The sequence below is a fragment of the Ptychodera flava genome, chromosome 10 (assembly GCF_041260155.1).
Source record: "Ptychodera flava strain L36383 chromosome 10, AS_Pfla_20210202, whole genome shotgun sequence".
In the NCBI taxonomy this organism is placed as follows: domain Eukaryota; kingdom Metazoa; phylum Hemichordata; class Enteropneusta; family Ptychoderidae; genus Ptychodera; species Ptychodera flava.
Genome location: NC_091937.1, coordinates 2,593,489 through 2,612,075, shown reverse-complemented (window position 1 = coordinate 2,612,075; position 18,587 = coordinate 2,593,489). Strand labels below are relative to the sequence as shown.

Sequence of the window (18,587 nt, the reverse complement as noted above, 5' to 3'; positions counted from 1 at the left end):
GACCGCCATCCCTGTATTATTAACTCTATGGAGAAAAACAATAGTTTTGCTTTTCCAAAACTGAGCTAGTGAAACGTTTTCTTACACCAAGAGCTTTAAAATGAATCCACAAAAGTGGTACATCAGAAAAGAATTGTAAAAGTTTGAGAGTCTGAATATCTGCCCCTGAGGTGAATTCTACCTTAATTAAGAAACATTAGTTTCTGAAAAGTTTTCAACATATTGTAACAGTACTTGTATGTGTAAACAATACAAAGTAAGGTTCACTTTGAACTTTTTACATCATTACCTCAGTGGTAGACTAGCTACCTGTGGGTAGTTTTATCAACAAGAATGACTACACCAGGTATTAAAACTCCCATTGTGCATTGCAGTACCACTCACATCGATAAAAATTATCTCTCTCTTGATGGCTAGAGTAATATTTCAATTTTAATACCTTGAGTAAAATTGAAATTCATACTTGTTACTGACACATGTTGCTTTACTGTGGTAGAAAATGATGTCAAGACATAAAAAATGTAAATAACATCAATTGTCAAAAACTATATCTATATCCCTATTGCCCTAAGTATAGTTATCCTTGCTAACAACATCTTGTTCCTTGTACTTTGCAATATTTGATGTGCTCCTAACATCCACAAGCTTTGCCTTTATAACACCTGCACAGTTTACCAACAACACTCTAACTTGAATCTTTGGATCAGCAGTATGGGTTGACATCTTTCATGTCATGCGTAGGCAACCTATTGGAGAAACCCATGCATACTATGTATTTGGAAGAAACTTAGATTATGTCCCTGCATTGTTAAATGATCGATTTACAGTTTGTTTGAGTTTACTTGTTTGAATATAAGTATGACTGATTTTACAGTGTCTCTGATTCAACAAACCTCTAGTTCTGCCTTTTTTGATAAAAAAGACAAATGGAAAACTGAAGAAATTCAGAAATAAATAATCTTTAAGTATCCCGAACAACAAAGGACCAAACAAATGGACCAGTAACTATCAGTACACCGTATCACACATGAATATCTTACAACCCTTGGTCTACCATTCTTGTAAAACTAACATATTGTTCTCAGTAGGTTTAGTATAACTTTTCAACCAAATTCTTTGTGCAAGTAGTTGATTACTAATCCTCCACTTTCACAAAAATCACAATTCTGCAATGTTCTTTCAACCAAACTTGTACTCAGTCAGAGTATAATTACCGTTTCAGTCCTACTTCAAATAATTTGTCTAGAGTGATATTACCGGTAGTATAGTATTTAAGGCAGCTGTTGTTCCATGTTTATTTTGATTTTCAGTGGTCAGTAAAGAAAGTGAAGTACCAGTTGTCATCAGTGATGAAACTGGCAAGAAGGAAGAGGAAGGAAAAAAGAAGAATAAACCAATTTCAGTTTTTGGTTCATTTACTGCAACCTTGAATGACGGAATGACATTGTCCCTCAGTAGCTATGGTAATATGGGCAAAACAAAATCAGGTATTGAACATGCTCAATCAAATTATATCTTCCTTCAAGCCTTGCATTACAGTAACCTTAATAGTGGAATTACAGCTGAATAGCAGCTCAGGACTGAAAGGTGAATACAAAAAGAATAGAGTTTCAACTAAGTGTTTCTCTAATGGAATGTTTCATGTAACAAATTATGTTGGATTGTCTGTATGACATATGACTAGTATTCCATTGTTATATGGAGTGTACCCCCTAGTCCAATTTGATATTCCCTGAATGATACTCCTGATGTAAGGATTTATTGATCCCTACTGGTGTTAATTTTGTCCTCACTACATTAGTTTCATATTTAATTTCATTACAGAGGAAAAAGAACCAGAGATTCTGATGCCCCCACCACCCTCACCAACACCTCAACCCCCACCTTCACCAAGTGGTAAAGGTAGGGCTTCATCAGGTAAAAAAGGAAAGAGTAAACAACAGCAACAGCAGCTTGAATTGGAAAAACAAGCAGAACAAGAAAAATCACAGGTAATGGAAAAATTTGTATACAATCAACCACAACCATACAAATCTAGTTATTATTGTTTTTGAAAAATCCAGCATTTATTTGGTAACTGGGATACTCTCAATCAGAAAACAAGCTCATTTGTTCACCACATTCAATGGTGGGCATCTAGTGGCAAAGTATATGCATATGGATATGCATTGAAAATCTCATTGTAATAATGGTTTTACTCTGGAATAAAAAGTATGTGTGGTGTTCTACAGACTCAGTATGCCTGAGAAATTACATGATGGCAGCAGAAACAAATCAACGTGTACAACAAATGCCTGTAGGAAAACACATATTTCTATGCACATTTGTGCACCACATGGTTTTGTGTGTACTGAGGTCCATTGTGGAATTCAGGGTTTAACTCATTTACACTATAAGATATTAAGCAATCCTGTTTGTTTAAATTCCAGGAAGAAGAAAAACCAGCAGAGGAAGTCACCTCCTCAGAACCAGAGGTTCCACCATTCCAACAATTAAATGTATCTTGTCCTGATGGTTTGCTGGTCAGATACTTCTTGGAACAGTCTGTTGGTAAGCAAAATTTAATTCATAAGTTTTTATTCCAAACTTACATCACAAATTTCATAACTACTCAAAAAATTTATTCCTAATGAATGTTATCATGTAACTAAAATAATAATGTTGTACTCAACTTTAATTTTCAAAGACTTTCAGTGAATACGAGCAATTGGATTATGGCATAACTTTTTCAGCATTTCATATTTATACCTACAGTATGCACTTTTGTGACTTGGTTTTGCAGCTTTTTAGCTCTGTTGACTAGGTTTATGGTATCAGCAAAATCCTTATAAAACCAAGCAAACAGAAGTTTGAATATTTAACAAAATGAACAGTGTGCATGGTTTGTCAAATCTGAAGAAGCCTGATTTTCTAAGTTTACCTGAAGTTTCACAGAAATTTACATGAAGAAGCAGACACAGCTGATATTGAATAAAAGCAGAATAGTAATAATAATAATAATAATAATAATAATAATAATAATATTTTATTGCTTGCTTGTAAATATAGGATTTACATCACATTTGTGGCAATAAAAAAAGTGTGATATAAAATTTTTTCTCCAATAAAGATAAAGTAGTACTATACAGTATAATAATAGTAGCTAATAGTAATAATAGCTGTGGTATATAGGGTTCATACAGACCAGAGACAAATACATAGATACATACAACCTTTCAGCTGTAATTCTGTCTACTTGATGTGCATAATTTCATAGTGTACTGGTATTGCTTCATGTGCATACAATGTATGTATATTAACCTGTATATCAAAGCTCCCCACATTACACCTTTGAAATACTGTCTGTCTATTTAGTCCTAGTATTTTCTGTGAAAGTATGTCTGTTTGATTTTGGTCAAATGTCATTAACCAAAGTCTACTCTTATGTTTCAGGCATCAAAGGTGATGAAGGTGAGGAGATGGCTAGACTTCTTGTCAGACAACACTATCCATTTAAATCTGCTGGTAAACATGACTGTGAATCATCTCGCAAATATCCAGCTATGCAAGAAACTTCCAGAGTTATCAACACAGATGGAACTGTCATTAAACTCATGAATGATGGATCTACTCAGGTAATTTGTGAAATTGTGATTGTATGACAATCAGATCATTGCATACACTGACTGTCAATAGGTTGAACTCATATTTTTCAGCACTAACAATACTCTTTACAAGCTTCCCATAGACTTATTGTAAATTATTTGTCTTATTGTTATATCTTCACAAATATAGATATCATTTGCATTGAAGTAAGCCAATTGGCTTCAAGAGCATACCGGTATATGTATAATGTATCCAGCTATTATTAGTCACTTGTAATCTTTCTGTGTGTTCACTGTTATGTCTGTATATCTCCTCCACTCTTATGTCTATCACTTTGTCACTCCCATCTCTGTTATACATATTCCTGTATGTTATGTACTTGCATACACACTCTCTCTCTCTCTCTCTCTCTCTCTCTCTCTCTCTCTCTCTCTCTCACACACCACACACACACACACACACACATGTATACAACCGCCCACCTGCTCCGCGATCCATTGATCAATGACTTTAATCATTACACCAGGTCCTGTTTGCTGATGGAACAGTCAGTTACAATGCTGGTAGTGGTCCAATTCGTCCAATAACAGGAATTCCACCAAGCAGAGAAGGTTCACCCAACCGGATGGGAAGTGCCATGAGTATGCAAGGAAGTGAGACACACAGTAAAAAGAGTAAGATACCATTATCATTCTGTATAGTCCTATATGTATCTGTTGCACTTTATCTTACATTAGCCTGCAAAAAGATGATTCAAAAATAAAAATAATCAGGGTCTTGATTGTTACCGGATTTTTCTGAGAGTACGCCCAGGGCCGTTAAACAGAAAATGGCTACATTGTCTGCTTCACACCTGTAGCTAAATAACGGCCCAGGGCCGTAATTCGGTAAAAATTTACCGCCAATTAACTAAAAAATAAAGGACTTATTTTATCACTGTTGATCACAAAACCAAAATAAATGACGGTAGAACGCTGCAAAACATCCACTCATTTTTTCTCGAGAGTTTTGTTTTCTTTTTCGTCATTGTGCGCTACAAATTCTAACAGATCCATCTTCAACAAAAAGGACACAATGTTGCAATTTTCTGATGCATCATACAATAACATAAACTGACACTCATGCACTCATTCACGCACGCATAAAACTAAACTGAACCCAAGATACGATCAAGATTTCTTTTATTTGTATATCAACACAAATTGCAATAATAATTATACACATTTCTTTGGAAAATAAAATCACACATGGAAAAATAAATTACGAGTCAGGTAAAAATAACGCATGGATAATCAACGCACAACCGTGACAACACAAGGTCCCATTTAGCTGTGGGTCCATAGCTGTGGTGTTTTCAGACGGGATTCATGCCTTTTACGGGCTGGTTTTGACTTTTACGATTTTAACCCCGCCACCACAGCTATGGGATATTCCATAGACTAGCGTCCATGTTCCGTCGCAAGCACCCTTTGCGGAAGTTTGCTCGACGATATTTCGAAATATTTTCCATCCAAATTACAAATTGCCAACACTCATCGACAGCTTGGTTATTAGGGACTAACCAGACCAGAAGTCCGCTCAAAATTCACTGAAATATCGCCTTTTTTCTAAGTTTGCCCGACATGACTACACGGAGACCGCCGTTATGCTAGCGTAAAACTGTTGGTCGAGGATCCCTGCAGTACGCCACTACAGTGACGTAGCGGTGACCTCTCAACTTCTAAACACAAACTGAGAGATTCTTCGTGTGATATCGATGACCATCGTTCGTCTTATGGACATTCCCAGTCTCACAAAACTGAAACCGAACTTTTACTTGGGGGGTGGGGGAAAGTTTAGTCCTAGGATCTATGATTATTCGTGGCGCGCGGATGCTGGCCGTAATCTCTTGGTTCGTGTTCAGAAGTTGAGAGGTCACCGCATACGTCACTGTAGTGACGTACTGCAGGGATCCTCGACCAACAGTTTTACGCTAGCCCTGCATACGTACGCAGTGTACGCAGTGCATTCCCTGTGTGCGTTCCTATTACACACAGCGTACACTGCGTACTTATGCAGGGCTAGCGAGAGAGTTGCCGACATCGACGTTATTTACGAGAAATGAATAAAAGACTGGCATTTTTGGAAGCGATCGAGTAGCTGAGGTAGGCAGGGATACGACTTGGGCCCAAGAACGCTGAATTTCGGCAGTAATTTGGCTTTTTACGTCAAGTCCGAAAATGGATTTGAAGTCACCGACCCTACGTACGGGTCTTTGCAGGGCTGTGGTGAGCGGGGCTATTAGCTGTAGCGGAACACACAGCATCGTACGCAGGGCTAACCTAGTTTGTAAGTGTGACAAGTTAATCAAAGTAGTCGAACTTGTGAAAATAGATACAGTGTTTCACATTCGTTGCACGCAAAGAGGTCAATAATCGTAAACAATTGTGGATCATACCATTTCTACTAGGGATTACTACTACTGTTACGTTTGTGAATGCAACAAATTTCCGCGTAGAAAATCATCAGATTTTTGTATCAAAGCGAAAAAAACCTGAAAATAATGATGTACATCAAATATAAAAATAATGAAACAGAGTTATTTTTTATGATAGTCATTTTATTTATTTCATGATCCCCATCGTGCAGAATGGAAAATTCCTGGCTCCTGCTTCATCTGTCAATCATTGTCGGCATTGTGTGGCAAACTCTAACGTTGACTTTGCGTTCTTCTGGATCATTCCACCTGCATTTTAGTAGCATAAATAGGGGATACGGACATATATCGCCGAAGTAATTATCTTAGAAGTGTAACTTATTTTATTTTGTACGCTATATAAAACTTTTTGACCTTTGCGTAGGTAATTTTTTTCAAGGGGAGTCAAGTTGAAATGCCATAGACAAAGGTTGAGATGAAATTTAAAATTCTTAATAACAGCCCACCCCCCCCCAAATAACCGCCCATGGGCGGTTTTTCGAATGGGCGTACTCTCAGAAAATCCGGTAGGTCTTGCTGATGGAATAAATTCTAAATTTTTGTTTGAAACAAAGCTGTTTGTTTGTAACAAGTGGATGATGAGTTCCCAGATCTGAATAAATAAATTAGTGATTACAGATCAGGAACCACTGCTTATCCTGGTGAAGGCAATTTAAGTTGAAAAGTAATAAGTGAGTTCCAAAACTAACGAGCTAAATTTAATGGAAAAAATTCTAATGTATATCGATAGAAACTTTAGTGTCAATCTCATTTTCAAGTACATAATACGCAACTACATGTATATCTCCTTGTAGAGATTTCACAAACTTGCAAAATGAAAATGTATCCTTCCTGAGTTACAGGGTAAGCAAATCATACATGTAGCAGTTATGTAAGACCATACAATTGTCAGTTGGTACAAGTCTGTCCTACACCAATACCTTATTAAAAATATCACCTCATTGCAAATATCACTGTATTGTTGATTCATAGGTGCTCTCAAAGGTGCTCCCAGTAAGTTGAGTCAACCATCCATTCCAGAAAAGGATCCTGGATCTCCAACAGCCATGCTGGATGAAAAATCTGGTGACTGGATAACCACTACCCCTACAGGTGAAAGAATTGGAACAAAGTCTGATGGCAGCAAGTTCAATGTCAAACCATACATGTCATTCACAGCCACAGATCCTATGACACATGAGGTAAGATTGTGTGTACATGTATACTGAACATAAACACTGCCAGGTATGCTTTCCACTGCTAAATATCAGTCATCTTGCCAAAGATCATACAGTAGATGTTTCATTTTATCAAAATATGGTGCCTGGGAAATAAATCTTGGCTTAATGAAATCCCTTTGGAACAGTGATGGAGTGGAAATAGCTGAATTTTTAGTTTAACCTGTTCACCCCAATTCCCTGTAAACAGGTCCACTACCACCATTGATAACAGTGGGATCGGGCCAAACCATGGTGGTGAAAGGGTTAAAGAGTTAACATTACAGCAATGGAGAAGATAAGACTACTGCTTTGCTAAGTGGCAGGGAAGATTTGTAAAGTATATAACCTTTGACACGATATCTTAGAAACAGAAAGTATCAGCAGTGGTATGTCTGTGGTTCATTTCAAATCATCTGATTGTTGAAGTTACCAGGAAAAGTTACAACTAATATTTTTCAATGATATTATTGTTTATAGGAAATCATAACTCGTGAAGACAGAGTTGTAACAGTAAGAAGACCTGATGATACTAGAATTGTAGATCACAATGAAGGAACTCGGATTACAACATATTACCAAGATGAAGAATTAACATGTCAAGACAATGAAACTGGTGAGTCAAGTTATGCAGTATTTACTTTGAATAGATGATAAACAGAGGTATCAGTCAACAACTGCAGACTTTACAGTGGTAAACTAAGGAGACATGAACCACAGTAACTAAGGAGATATCAATAATCATATTATTAGCAACAGTACAGTTGTATTTGTCATACTAAAAATTAAAATACTAACAATCAAAGATTTTCATTATGAGCCATTTTCTTGCCATTAGAACGAAAAATTTTGTCTCGACATTCACTTTAAATTAATATTCTACATAGTGACACTAGCTTGTTTGAGAAAGGAGTATAAATCTTGAATTGCAATTGCACGCTTATTGTTCTATTTGGATGCAATCAAAGTTATCCTGTATGTCTTTGTTGTCTATTGAATTTTAATTCTGCTTTATGTTTAAAGTCCATATATTACCTGATTTTGTTTAATTTGAACCTTATACTATTGTTTAGTAAAAAAGCCATAATACTCAAATAATTAAAAATTATTTTGGTATTCATTTCTAAAATATTATATTTCATACATAAAACACTCGAAATACTGGTCCTCAGAAAAAATCTGAATTCATATTGGCCGCAAAATGGTCACGTGACATGACGTCATGCGAGGCCATCAGTGCAGTGTGCAGTGACAGGGTCGCACTAGCGCTCGCCACATTCGCAAAATGCGACAGAAAGTGCTGGGTGGCGAATAAAATGTCTTCTTGGTTCGCCACGCTCATGAAAGTGTGGCGAACTGGCCTCAAACTAAAAGACCCCGGTCAAATTCACGGTGGACGATGCGATACTATCAGGTGATTAAATCAATGTGACAATACTCTCGCTCTCAGCGCCACGTAAGTTTACGATACCATACAATGGTTGCGTACTATGCGTTCTGTCCAGCTTAGGTACGCATTGCCGAACTCGGCGAGCCATAAAACTTTTTGTTTACCCTTTGAACCCAGTTTAGTACCATATAAGGACTAAAATAATAACATCATCCACCCCAACAGCAGAGAGATCCAGTAATTTATGCGAACTTTCCGAGAAGGGGTCAGTGGTTTACGTGAATATTACATGTAAATCAGGTCGGCTGCCCCGCTGCCATGCCGTGCACTCAACGAGAGTCAGAGACTTAATGATAGCTTTTCTACAACTCAGACACAGAAGACGATTATATCATGTACAGCTATTGCTCTCTGAGTGATAGAAACGGTAGCTTTTACCGATTTTTTGATAATATTCTATGGAAAAATCGAGCGATTTGCTAGCCGAGTTGATTGCGATGAAACTTAGTGTTGGATGCAGCATGGCATTGCATTGCATGATGCTGAATGCTCCGGTCCCCGTGGCTCAACTATACTGTTAAGATCGGTGGAGATACACGAATCAACCTGACTCCATTACAAAATTAGTAATCCTGCGATACAAACAAATATGGTCAAGAGAAAAAAACTTTCACAGATCGTTTTGTTGGTCTTTCAACAAGGATTCGGAATGAAGGTTCAACGAACTAACGCAGCGCGAATATCAGTAGTTATTTCCGGAACGCGGGAAGGTCGTTTGCTGTGCCAGTACCGTCTGGTAAATTTGGAGAAGCAGATCAAAACTCCAGCAACGATGATTATATTCAGGTACATCACGGACAAACGGCCCCGGGCCACTACAGCTGCAGGGAAGGTGATGATGACTAATTGTACCGGTGAACTTCCGACACAAATAGCGTGTATGTTCTGTGCATACAGCAGTGTAGGTTTATTTTACGTCCATGACACAGTGGACAACAACAAGGGAAATAAATAATCGTGGTTTCATCTCGTTGTTTATTACATAAATGTCAAAAATGATTTTTTAAGCGTTTTTAAAACAATGTGCATACGCAAGACATTTTAGTGCGATGCTGAGTTCAACGTGGCGCGTATACCGGGTGCTCTCTTCTCGTTACCCAGGCTTAGTCAGACTCGTATCGGCATCTGATGACAGACAGAGTTATGAATTCGAGTTTCACACAGCCGCTTTCAGAATATTTCGTTTGGGCATATTTATCATAAAATCGAAGGCCTAAATGATTCTTATTACTACCTATCTGTGTTTCCCACTCGTGAAGGCTCGGGTGAACCTGGGTCTGAAGGTATTTCATCGCTTGGCCGATTGATCCGCAGCTCAGGTTGGGGAGATACCTCGCACCTCGCTGGCTCAAAACCTATACGGCCGTGGCTCTGAATTTCCTGAACAATAGTCATGTACCGTAGAGCCCAAGACTCCCCATTATCATCTGAATCATACACTCCGAGTCCAAAAACTATCTCTTCATTCGCGCTCGCCGAGTTTAAATTTGACGCCATTGTTGCTTGTGTATGTACAGCAGCAGGAGGCATAGATTGATTTGCACAACGATTGCCTCACGTGACGTCACAGGTGAGGGCGTGGTTCAAACAGAGATTTTTTTCTCAAGCCGTGAATTTATAGCAAGATTGCATTTATTTATCAACAGAAATGAATAAAATGACACCAGCATTTGACACATGACTCCAATAAGAGTTTATAGTAAAAAAATAAAAAATATTTTTTCAGAGGTAATATATGGACTTTAATCTCAAATGGAATCTATCTTTGTACTTTCTCATGAAAAATGTTGAGTCAGTGAACTCAACCAAATCAATGCCCTCTACTAAGGTTTTGTTTGCTGTTACTGTGATTCACAGGTGAACGACCTCCAATTCGCTTCAAGCGAGTACAGTATATCAAGGTAGAGTGTGTGGGTTATGCCACTGTTATCTTCAAGCGCAATACCAGCATTGCAACAACTTTGTTTGGTAACGGTACAACCATTGTGACCAAACCAGAGGTACTTACAAAGTCCTACATGTTAGTGGCAGTGAGTTGAGCATTGAGAAGGATGGTGCAGCGGTTTATGCTCCTAGACCAGCTAATGACGTAATAGATCCTAGACCTAGCATCTATGTCTTACGACACAACCATCCAACCTTGGTCACACTGATGGATCCTGAACAGAGTATGTTCACTGTGAGGGCCACTGGAAAAACAGAGGTGATCAAAGCATTTGATTTGGAAGACTTGTACAATGAACAGGAAGGAGAAGAAAAAGAAACATCCCAGCAGAAGGTTGTGACATATAAGCAGCATGCACCACGATTCTTTGTCATCAATGATGATGGGACAGGTACAGAGTTACTGCAATATTCTGACATCATGGAATATTTGACATCAGCAGAAAATGATCCAGCAACAGCTATCCTGAAAGATTCACTTCCAGATTATCCCGGTGTCACTGGAATCACTATCCTGAGACCACGTCTGGGAGGCATTGGTGACAAGTGGCTCAACAAGTTTGATGAAGACAATGTCATACCCAAAAATCTAAGATCACGTGATTTCAGGGCAATGCCACCTTATGAACTGAAAGAACCTGGTCCAGTGTTTGGTACAAATGTTGGCAAAGGACTGGCTGTGGGATCAGTTCCAAAACCAATACAAAGAGGCCCCTTCTTCATCTGCCCTAAAACATTAGAATTAAGACAGCTAATTAAATACAAGCCAATCAGTGATGAATTGAGACAGAGGATGCAAGCTGGTCTCAAGGCATATGCTGTCAATGTTCAGAACCGTGATGAGGATGCTGATGCTGTAGCTGTGCAAGATCCTAGGAGTGAAGAAGAAAAAATCAATGCTGCAGACTTAGAACTCCAGGTTAGATCACATTAACTCTTGCTTTCATCTCATTCCAATGTACAGTTCATTGTACTGATGGTACCGCTTTTGGTATTATGCTGGTAAATATTGTTTGATCTATTCTGAATTTAATACAAGGTGCCTCATGACATTATTTCAAGAACAGAATTCATGTTTTCATTCATACATTGTCTTTCTAGAGTCTAATAAAATATATGGTTTTATTCTCTAGTCTTGACATTTACAGCCTACTGAGGTACACTAACTGATTCACAATATATCTTTGCTATACAGGCTGCTGTTGATGCTAAGCTAAGAGAGCAGTCCGGTGTTGATGAGACGCAAGATGACATTGCATACAAAGCCAGGAGTTTCCAACAAAATGATAACATCAATGAACTCTATGAAAATGCAACAGCACCTCCTAGAATTCCAACACCTCCTCCTCCAAAACCAAAGAGAACAGAAGCAGATTGGGAAAAGGATAGGTGAGACTCATCCCACTATCATCCTTTACCAAAGTTATAATCTGTCGTATATAATGCATACATTGACAAGTACTTGCTAAAACCTACTTTTGTTTTGTACAAGAATTGAAGAATTATTTTACACCCTGTTATATCTTGACATGTATGCGTCATATCATCAACACAGCCTTAGCAATTTTTAAGGATTGTAGTAAAGATATCAACTAGTGTCTATATTGGTCAATAATATTATACATGACAGTCATCTGTAATATTTTTACACCAGGCAAGAATTGGCGGAGGAGAACAAGAACAGAACAGCGCTGAGACACCATGAAGTACCTCCATATTTTGAAAGTGAATGGGGTAAGAGTTTTCTGTTGATGAACCAGGTACCAGATATGGATAACTTGACCAAGGCACTGGCTGTACAGACAAGGAAAGGTGAAGCAGAAAGTCAGCCAAGTACACCAGCATCTGTACAAATCAGCCCTGAAAGTGCACCTCCACAAGGTCAGTCAATTTCTCTTTATACTTGGTTTGTACTTTTGTTTAAAGTTTGTTGTTTTCATTTGTGCAGTTGGTAGTTCTTCTTTCATTTGAGTTTATCATGATGTGAAAGATAAAAATGATGTGATAGATAAAAATTTAGTATATTTGTCCGTGTCGCAGTATTGACTAAAATTAGCTCAGTATGCACGTTGTAAATTTGAGCAAAACAATGCACAAAAATCATACCTGTACAAATTTATTTGTCAAGTTGGTCTTCAAGAACACAAGCAAAATAGAACCACAAAACATATTTTCAGATACTAGTTCATTTTCCATGGCATATTGTACACAATTAATTGTTGTGTAGATTGCTATGAAAATTTTCCCGTCCATTTACATTAACATCAGTCAGGTCATGATCAGAGAGTAACATTACCTCATCTTTAAACTGTGAGAAATAGTTGACCTTACCTGTGATCTTTGATTGCAGTGGAATCTTCACAGCAAGGTTATATATCTGACACTATCAGTCCACAGAAGATTACTACAACAGTCCAACCAAGTTCACCATCACCACTACCACAAGGTAAAATTTCACTGTATACATGTCAGTCTGTCAGTCACTCAAACCACAGACCTAGTCATAACTCTGTCATATCAAACTCTTCTTTATCTTTCTTTACTCAGACCAGGACAGTTTTAACTTTTTTCTTTCCTATGTACACATTTAAATATTAAAGCTTGTGATTTCTCAATCTATTATTTCTGTGACAGTTGGTCAGTTTACTGGTTCTTTTTGAATATATCATTTTGGCACAAAGCATGTAAAAAAGCCAATCACCATGTAATAGTCTTGGAACTGTTACCTGGCTGTGTAACAATGCAGATAACAGTTACCTGGATAAGTTTGAAAATGTCATCTAGGCATGCACAGTCTAGAGAACATAAATGATGATGGCCATGTTGACTGTTTTGTAAACAAGTGATAACAGAGAATTTCTCCAAAGATGCAAGAAGAAAAATAGATGATGCATGTTACATAATTATATCATTGACTGGTCATTTACAGGTAACAGCCTGCATTTACTTCCCCCTTGGCCTTTACCTCAGGAAAACAGACTGATTTTGGGGATAACTCACTGTCTTGGGAATCAAATATATTGTGTGTTCTGATGAGCAGGCATCTGTGTATAATACTGTTCCATGTTACTAATCATCTGAGCAATAGTGACAACATTATTTAAACAGTTTTTATCCCAGACATTTTGTGCTGGAAAGTTGCAACTAAATTGTGCAAAACCACATTCTACAAACCAAGAAAGCACGTATTGTTTCTAGGAAATGCTTGACCTCATCATTTCTATTAACTTCTAGATTAATAACTGATATGCTGTCCCATCTTTTGCAATAGGTGTTCCAACCACAGGCATGACCCCTGATCTCCGTCCAACCAACCCAACACCTGCCAAAGCCAAAGGTCAAGGCAGTCCCACACCGGTAAGACCAACCAACCCAACCCCTGCTAGAGCATCTAACCCTGGTACAGTGAGACCGACTCATCCCACACCAACAGCCATGGAGGGTGGACATAGTGGTGTACATTTACCAAGTGAGACACCATCTAGCTATACATCACTACCCAACTATCCACCATCAACAATTCCTGAACATCCAGAGCAACAAATAGATGAACAAGATACAAATAGATCAGGTAAGTATAAGCACACAACAATGTTTAAGTCTTGTCAGGTTGTGCAGTACAGCCATTGCATAACGTCTTGCATGTTTGGCATTCTCAGTGCATAGCATCCACTTCTGCATTGCATAATTTTTATGGCTTTGCTTGTCAAGCCTTTATTGCATCACAAGCAGCTTGGTTTGCACTGCATCTGCATTGCATCCTGGTTGCATTAACTACATGCAGATTGTGTATTACATTATCAATCCCATTGCATCATTACTTTTCAAAAACAGAAATGATCCCCGAAAAAAATATTTAAGAGACTTAAACGTTAAACAAAGCTGCAGTCATCAATAATTGATAAAACCAACACTTCATAGATGCAATGTGATGGATGATACAACTTGATTGACAATACAATGTGATGGGACCGCAATAGATAGCAAATAGTTGATATGATACAGATGACAATATGATCTTAGTATCAAGGGATTCTTGATTCTATTTGATATGATGTGATCATTCTTTGTATGCAATGCTGATGCGGATGCAATGCAATGCAGATGCAAAGCAATGTGAGGACTATAAAAGGTGGTTTGAAGATGCTGTGAAAAGCAGAATATTTTGTATTATTTCTGACAAATAGCTTTCATTGCAGGGAGTGACCAACCAGCTGGTAATGTTGTACCATCAGCACAAAGTGACATAGTATTGACAAGAAGCTTGACAACAAATGTGATTGGGGAGCCAAGAACCGACAAGGTTCGTCTACCAGCTGCCATTCTTGGAGCAAAACCTGGCTCTCAACCTAATGAAAGGGTGAGTTATCAGAAATACTACAGATGTGTCACTCACTACAGTGTGTCACTCAATACACAGTGTTAATACATGTATGAGAGTTCTTTTTTATTAGCTTTACTTTTTCAAACTTTCTAATTTAAAAGTGAAGAAGACAGTTGTTTTGGATATTTGAAACCATGACAACAGAGCTAGCATGTTTTCCAATACTCAGTTATAAAGATTAAAAGTGTTTAAAATCTATTCCTATTTTTGTCAATTTTTGACACAGTAGTAAGAATTATGTGAGTGCCAAAGATATTGCAATAAATGATAACATGTCTTACATGTACATGTTGGTATCTTTTAGTGAAATCTTAGCCAATGTAACCAGTTGCTGTCAGTCATTTCCTGATAAACACAGATTTACGAAAATCCATTTTGAAAGTCTGTTACTGATAAAGGTTTCTATGCTTCTCTACGAATTTATCAAAAAAGGGAGAACATTATATGCCTCAGAACCAAGAATACTGTCATTGTTGATATTGATAAGTGTAATTTTTGTTATGTACAGTACATAATGTTGGAAGATCCTGTACGTCGCAAAGTGTACACATCATCTGTTGCTGGTGTCAATGGTCCCAAGGTGGTTGGTATGCGTGGATTTGAAATGGTACCATCAGAAGTAGACTTTGGAACTCTCAAAGAAGGCTCTACTTATTCCTTCACATTACATTTAAAGAATACTGGCATTGATAGTTGTCGGTACAAGATCAAACAACCACCTCCTTCAACTGGATTGAGAGTGATTTACACCCCTGGACCAGTAAGTTTCAAAATCTCAGAAGTTTTCAAATTTGGTTTGTTTGAATAGAGATGTGTTGTGATATCTGGGACTTCCCAGAGATGAAGAGAAGGAAGAAGATTTTGTTTTGTATTTTCAAAGAGACAGACCGATGTTGAATCAGTATAATGCCAATGAACAGGAATTAAGGCTGAAATAATTGTTACATCTTATTTCTACATGCATTACATCATTTACAAAAGCTGCATTCCCATTGTAGGTTGCTGCTGGTATGAAGGCAATGCTGGAATTGGAATTGTATGCCATTGCCAATGGTGTGGAAGGTGATAATGGCAAAGGTTCTGTTGGCCACCATCTGGAAGTCATCACAGAAAATGAAATGCTCTACCTTCCTGTCTCAGCAAATATCCTTTTATTATCTCAGTGATTTCAGCTAAATAAGTCAAAAATCACTAAATTGGAACTTGATTCATAAACATTAAACATTTTGTATAGGCTTGGTGACCTGTTAATTCCCAAGTCACAGTGTTATTGTTAGCACCTTGATTGTTGATAAATTGTTATATATTCTGCCTGTTGTAGCAGCACTGTCACCTATGCCACACAGAGGAACACAATATGGAGAGTTATAGCCATTGTTAGAATTTAACAGTATCAAAATTTAAATCAAAACAACCCAATGTCAACAGTTATGTTATGAATTACAAGTACAGATAAGAGAAAAAGAAAATAAGTATGCAACTCAGTCAAACTGGTAACTTATATTATGATTTAATAAATACTGTCTTTCATAGATAATAGGATAGTAATACATTTTGTCCATGTTGAAAACTTACACTTAATTTTAAAACCGATTTTCTTGTTGCATCTTCGGTCACCTTAAAAATTGACAACATAATTGACAAAACAACGTCTCTATTTATCAATTCTGCTGTGTTTGAAATAAACTACAAGATGTAACATAATCATGACAGTTTATAAACTTGCCGACATTTACAACATCAGCTCAGTCAAAAAAACAATGAAAATTTAAAGACTTTCTACAGTACGTTTATGAAAGAGGTTTAATGAATATTTCCAAATAATTGGTTTGAGGGATATCATCCTTAACAAATGTTTACCTATCCTAACAGCTAATGTACATGATGAACTATGTCGCAGTGATAAACCACCTCAGCTGGCTCCGGGTGTAAAGCTGTTATCAACTAGACCGCCCTCTAGAGAAGGAATTATCCGTCCAAGGAAGGATCCTCCTTACCGTATGTATCCATGCTAATCTGTCATATCATTGACTCATACTGTGTTTAATATTATTAATAATCTAGAACTGTGCTATACTTGGCGTTTTCTAACCAAGTAAATTTCTCTGTGTGAAGGTAGTTCGTGACTCAAAAATGAACGACTTAAACTTTCGCTGAAACTTTCCCTAAGCAAACTTTCAACCATTCTCTATCAAAAATCAAGATTAAAATCAGGGGTCACAGTGCAAATTTTAGTCTAGAGAAACAATTAATACAACATATAGCATATAAAGTCCTGATTTTCGCAAAACTAAGCCAGTGAAAACTTTATTTACTCCATAAGCTTCAAAATGAGCCCCCACAAATGATAGGCCAAAAGAACACTATAAAAGTTTGAGAGTCCAAATATCTGTCCCCGAGGTGCATTCATCAGCCAAAAATCATTTTATTCATCAAATACCATATATGGTCATGACTTTAAGAATCAGAAACCGGCATTACAAATGGAAAGGGAGTTGTATGTGGTGCTCTATGTAAACAATGTGTTCTCTATTTTTTTTATTTTCCAGAAACATTGGAGATTTCCGAGTCAGACACAGTTGTAAGCTAAACACAACATTTTATCATGGATTTATTACTCTTGTGAATATTGAACACTTCTTGTAATTATATTTGAAAAGCTGTGTATATTGATGCTATTTTACAACTACTTTGTGTTTGTTTCCTGTATATTCTTTGAAATACGTGTGTGATCAATCATCCTGCTAAGTAAATGTAACAAAAACAACCTTGTAAATGAAGTTTTCAAAATGTTGAATTTCCCGAAATTTCATATTTTGGGTCAAGAATGAAAATGGCACCACTGCTGTCTCTATAAACATTTCATTCTCACCTTTCATAAAATATTTTTGGTATAATTATGGAGTGCCATTCACTTGCAAATTTTCATGTATAATAAACTTTCCCAAGTGGTTGGGAGTACAAAATTCAACGTCCAATAGTGATTTATATCCTGCATGCATCTGTTCAAATATACTCACTGAGTCCATGATCCATGCCCTATGTTTGCTGTGCTAGTGATGGAAAGATAGTAAAACGGTGCTTTAGCAGTAGACAGATGCAGCTGCTAAAAGTCAGAAGTCATATTTATTGTATAGAATGGACTCAAAATCACAGTTTGCTTGTATTTTTTGTAGCTGTTGTGTTTGAAAAATATATACCACCAATATTTGACATAATGTTTCGTATGAGATTCATGAACAAAAAAGCTGAGATGTTCCTCAAAACCCTAATGAAAGAATCTTCATGCTACATTTCCATTAAAACTTTAGTGATTTTGATACAAAGAGAAGCAATACAGACACTGACTGGAGAGATTATGACATCGATTGAAGGGGAGGGAACAAGCTGATCATATGGAAATACTGGATGGAGAAGATGAAAATGGGTAGGAAGTACCGGTACAAGGAATCTTGGTGATAAGAATGGAGAGAGTGGTTAGAGGAGTAGGGGGATGGTTGATTGTGTAGGGAGACTGGGTAGAGGGGTTTGGGGACTAGATGGAGGGGTTGA

The 18,587-nt window shown here is 37.3% G+C and overlaps 1 protein-coding gene across 1 annotated transcript in view; it reads left to right on the top strand.

The window, feature by feature from the left end:
* LOC139141741 (sperm-associated antigen 17-like) overlaps positions 1-18,001 on the top strand; it is a 45,778-nt gene extending 27,777 nt beyond the window's left edge. The window contains 18 exon segments of the mRNA XM_070711368.1: positions 1,311-1,487; positions 1,825-1,991; positions 2,430-2,550; positions 3,433-3,614; positions 4,112-4,259; positions 7,034-7,242; positions 7,738-7,873; positions 10,565-10,702; positions 10,705-11,570; positions 11,847-12,040; positions 12,306-12,532; positions 13,002-13,097; positions 13,923-14,222; positions 14,851-15,011; positions 15,544-15,795; positions 16,034-16,178; positions 16,896-17,033; positions 17,585-18,001. Of these exon segments, the coding sequence (XP_070567469.1) occupies positions 1,311-1,487; positions 1,825-1,991; positions 2,430-2,550; positions 3,433-3,614; positions 4,112-4,259; positions 7,034-7,242; positions 7,738-7,873; positions 10,565-10,702; positions 10,705-11,570; positions 11,847-12,040; positions 12,306-12,532; positions 13,002-13,097; positions 13,923-14,222; positions 14,851-15,011; positions 15,544-15,795; positions 16,034-16,178; positions 16,896-17,033; positions 17,585-17,625 (3,698 nt within the window). The 3' untranslated portion in view covers positions 17,626-18,001.
* Positions 18,002-18,587: the final 586 nt, after the last annotated feature.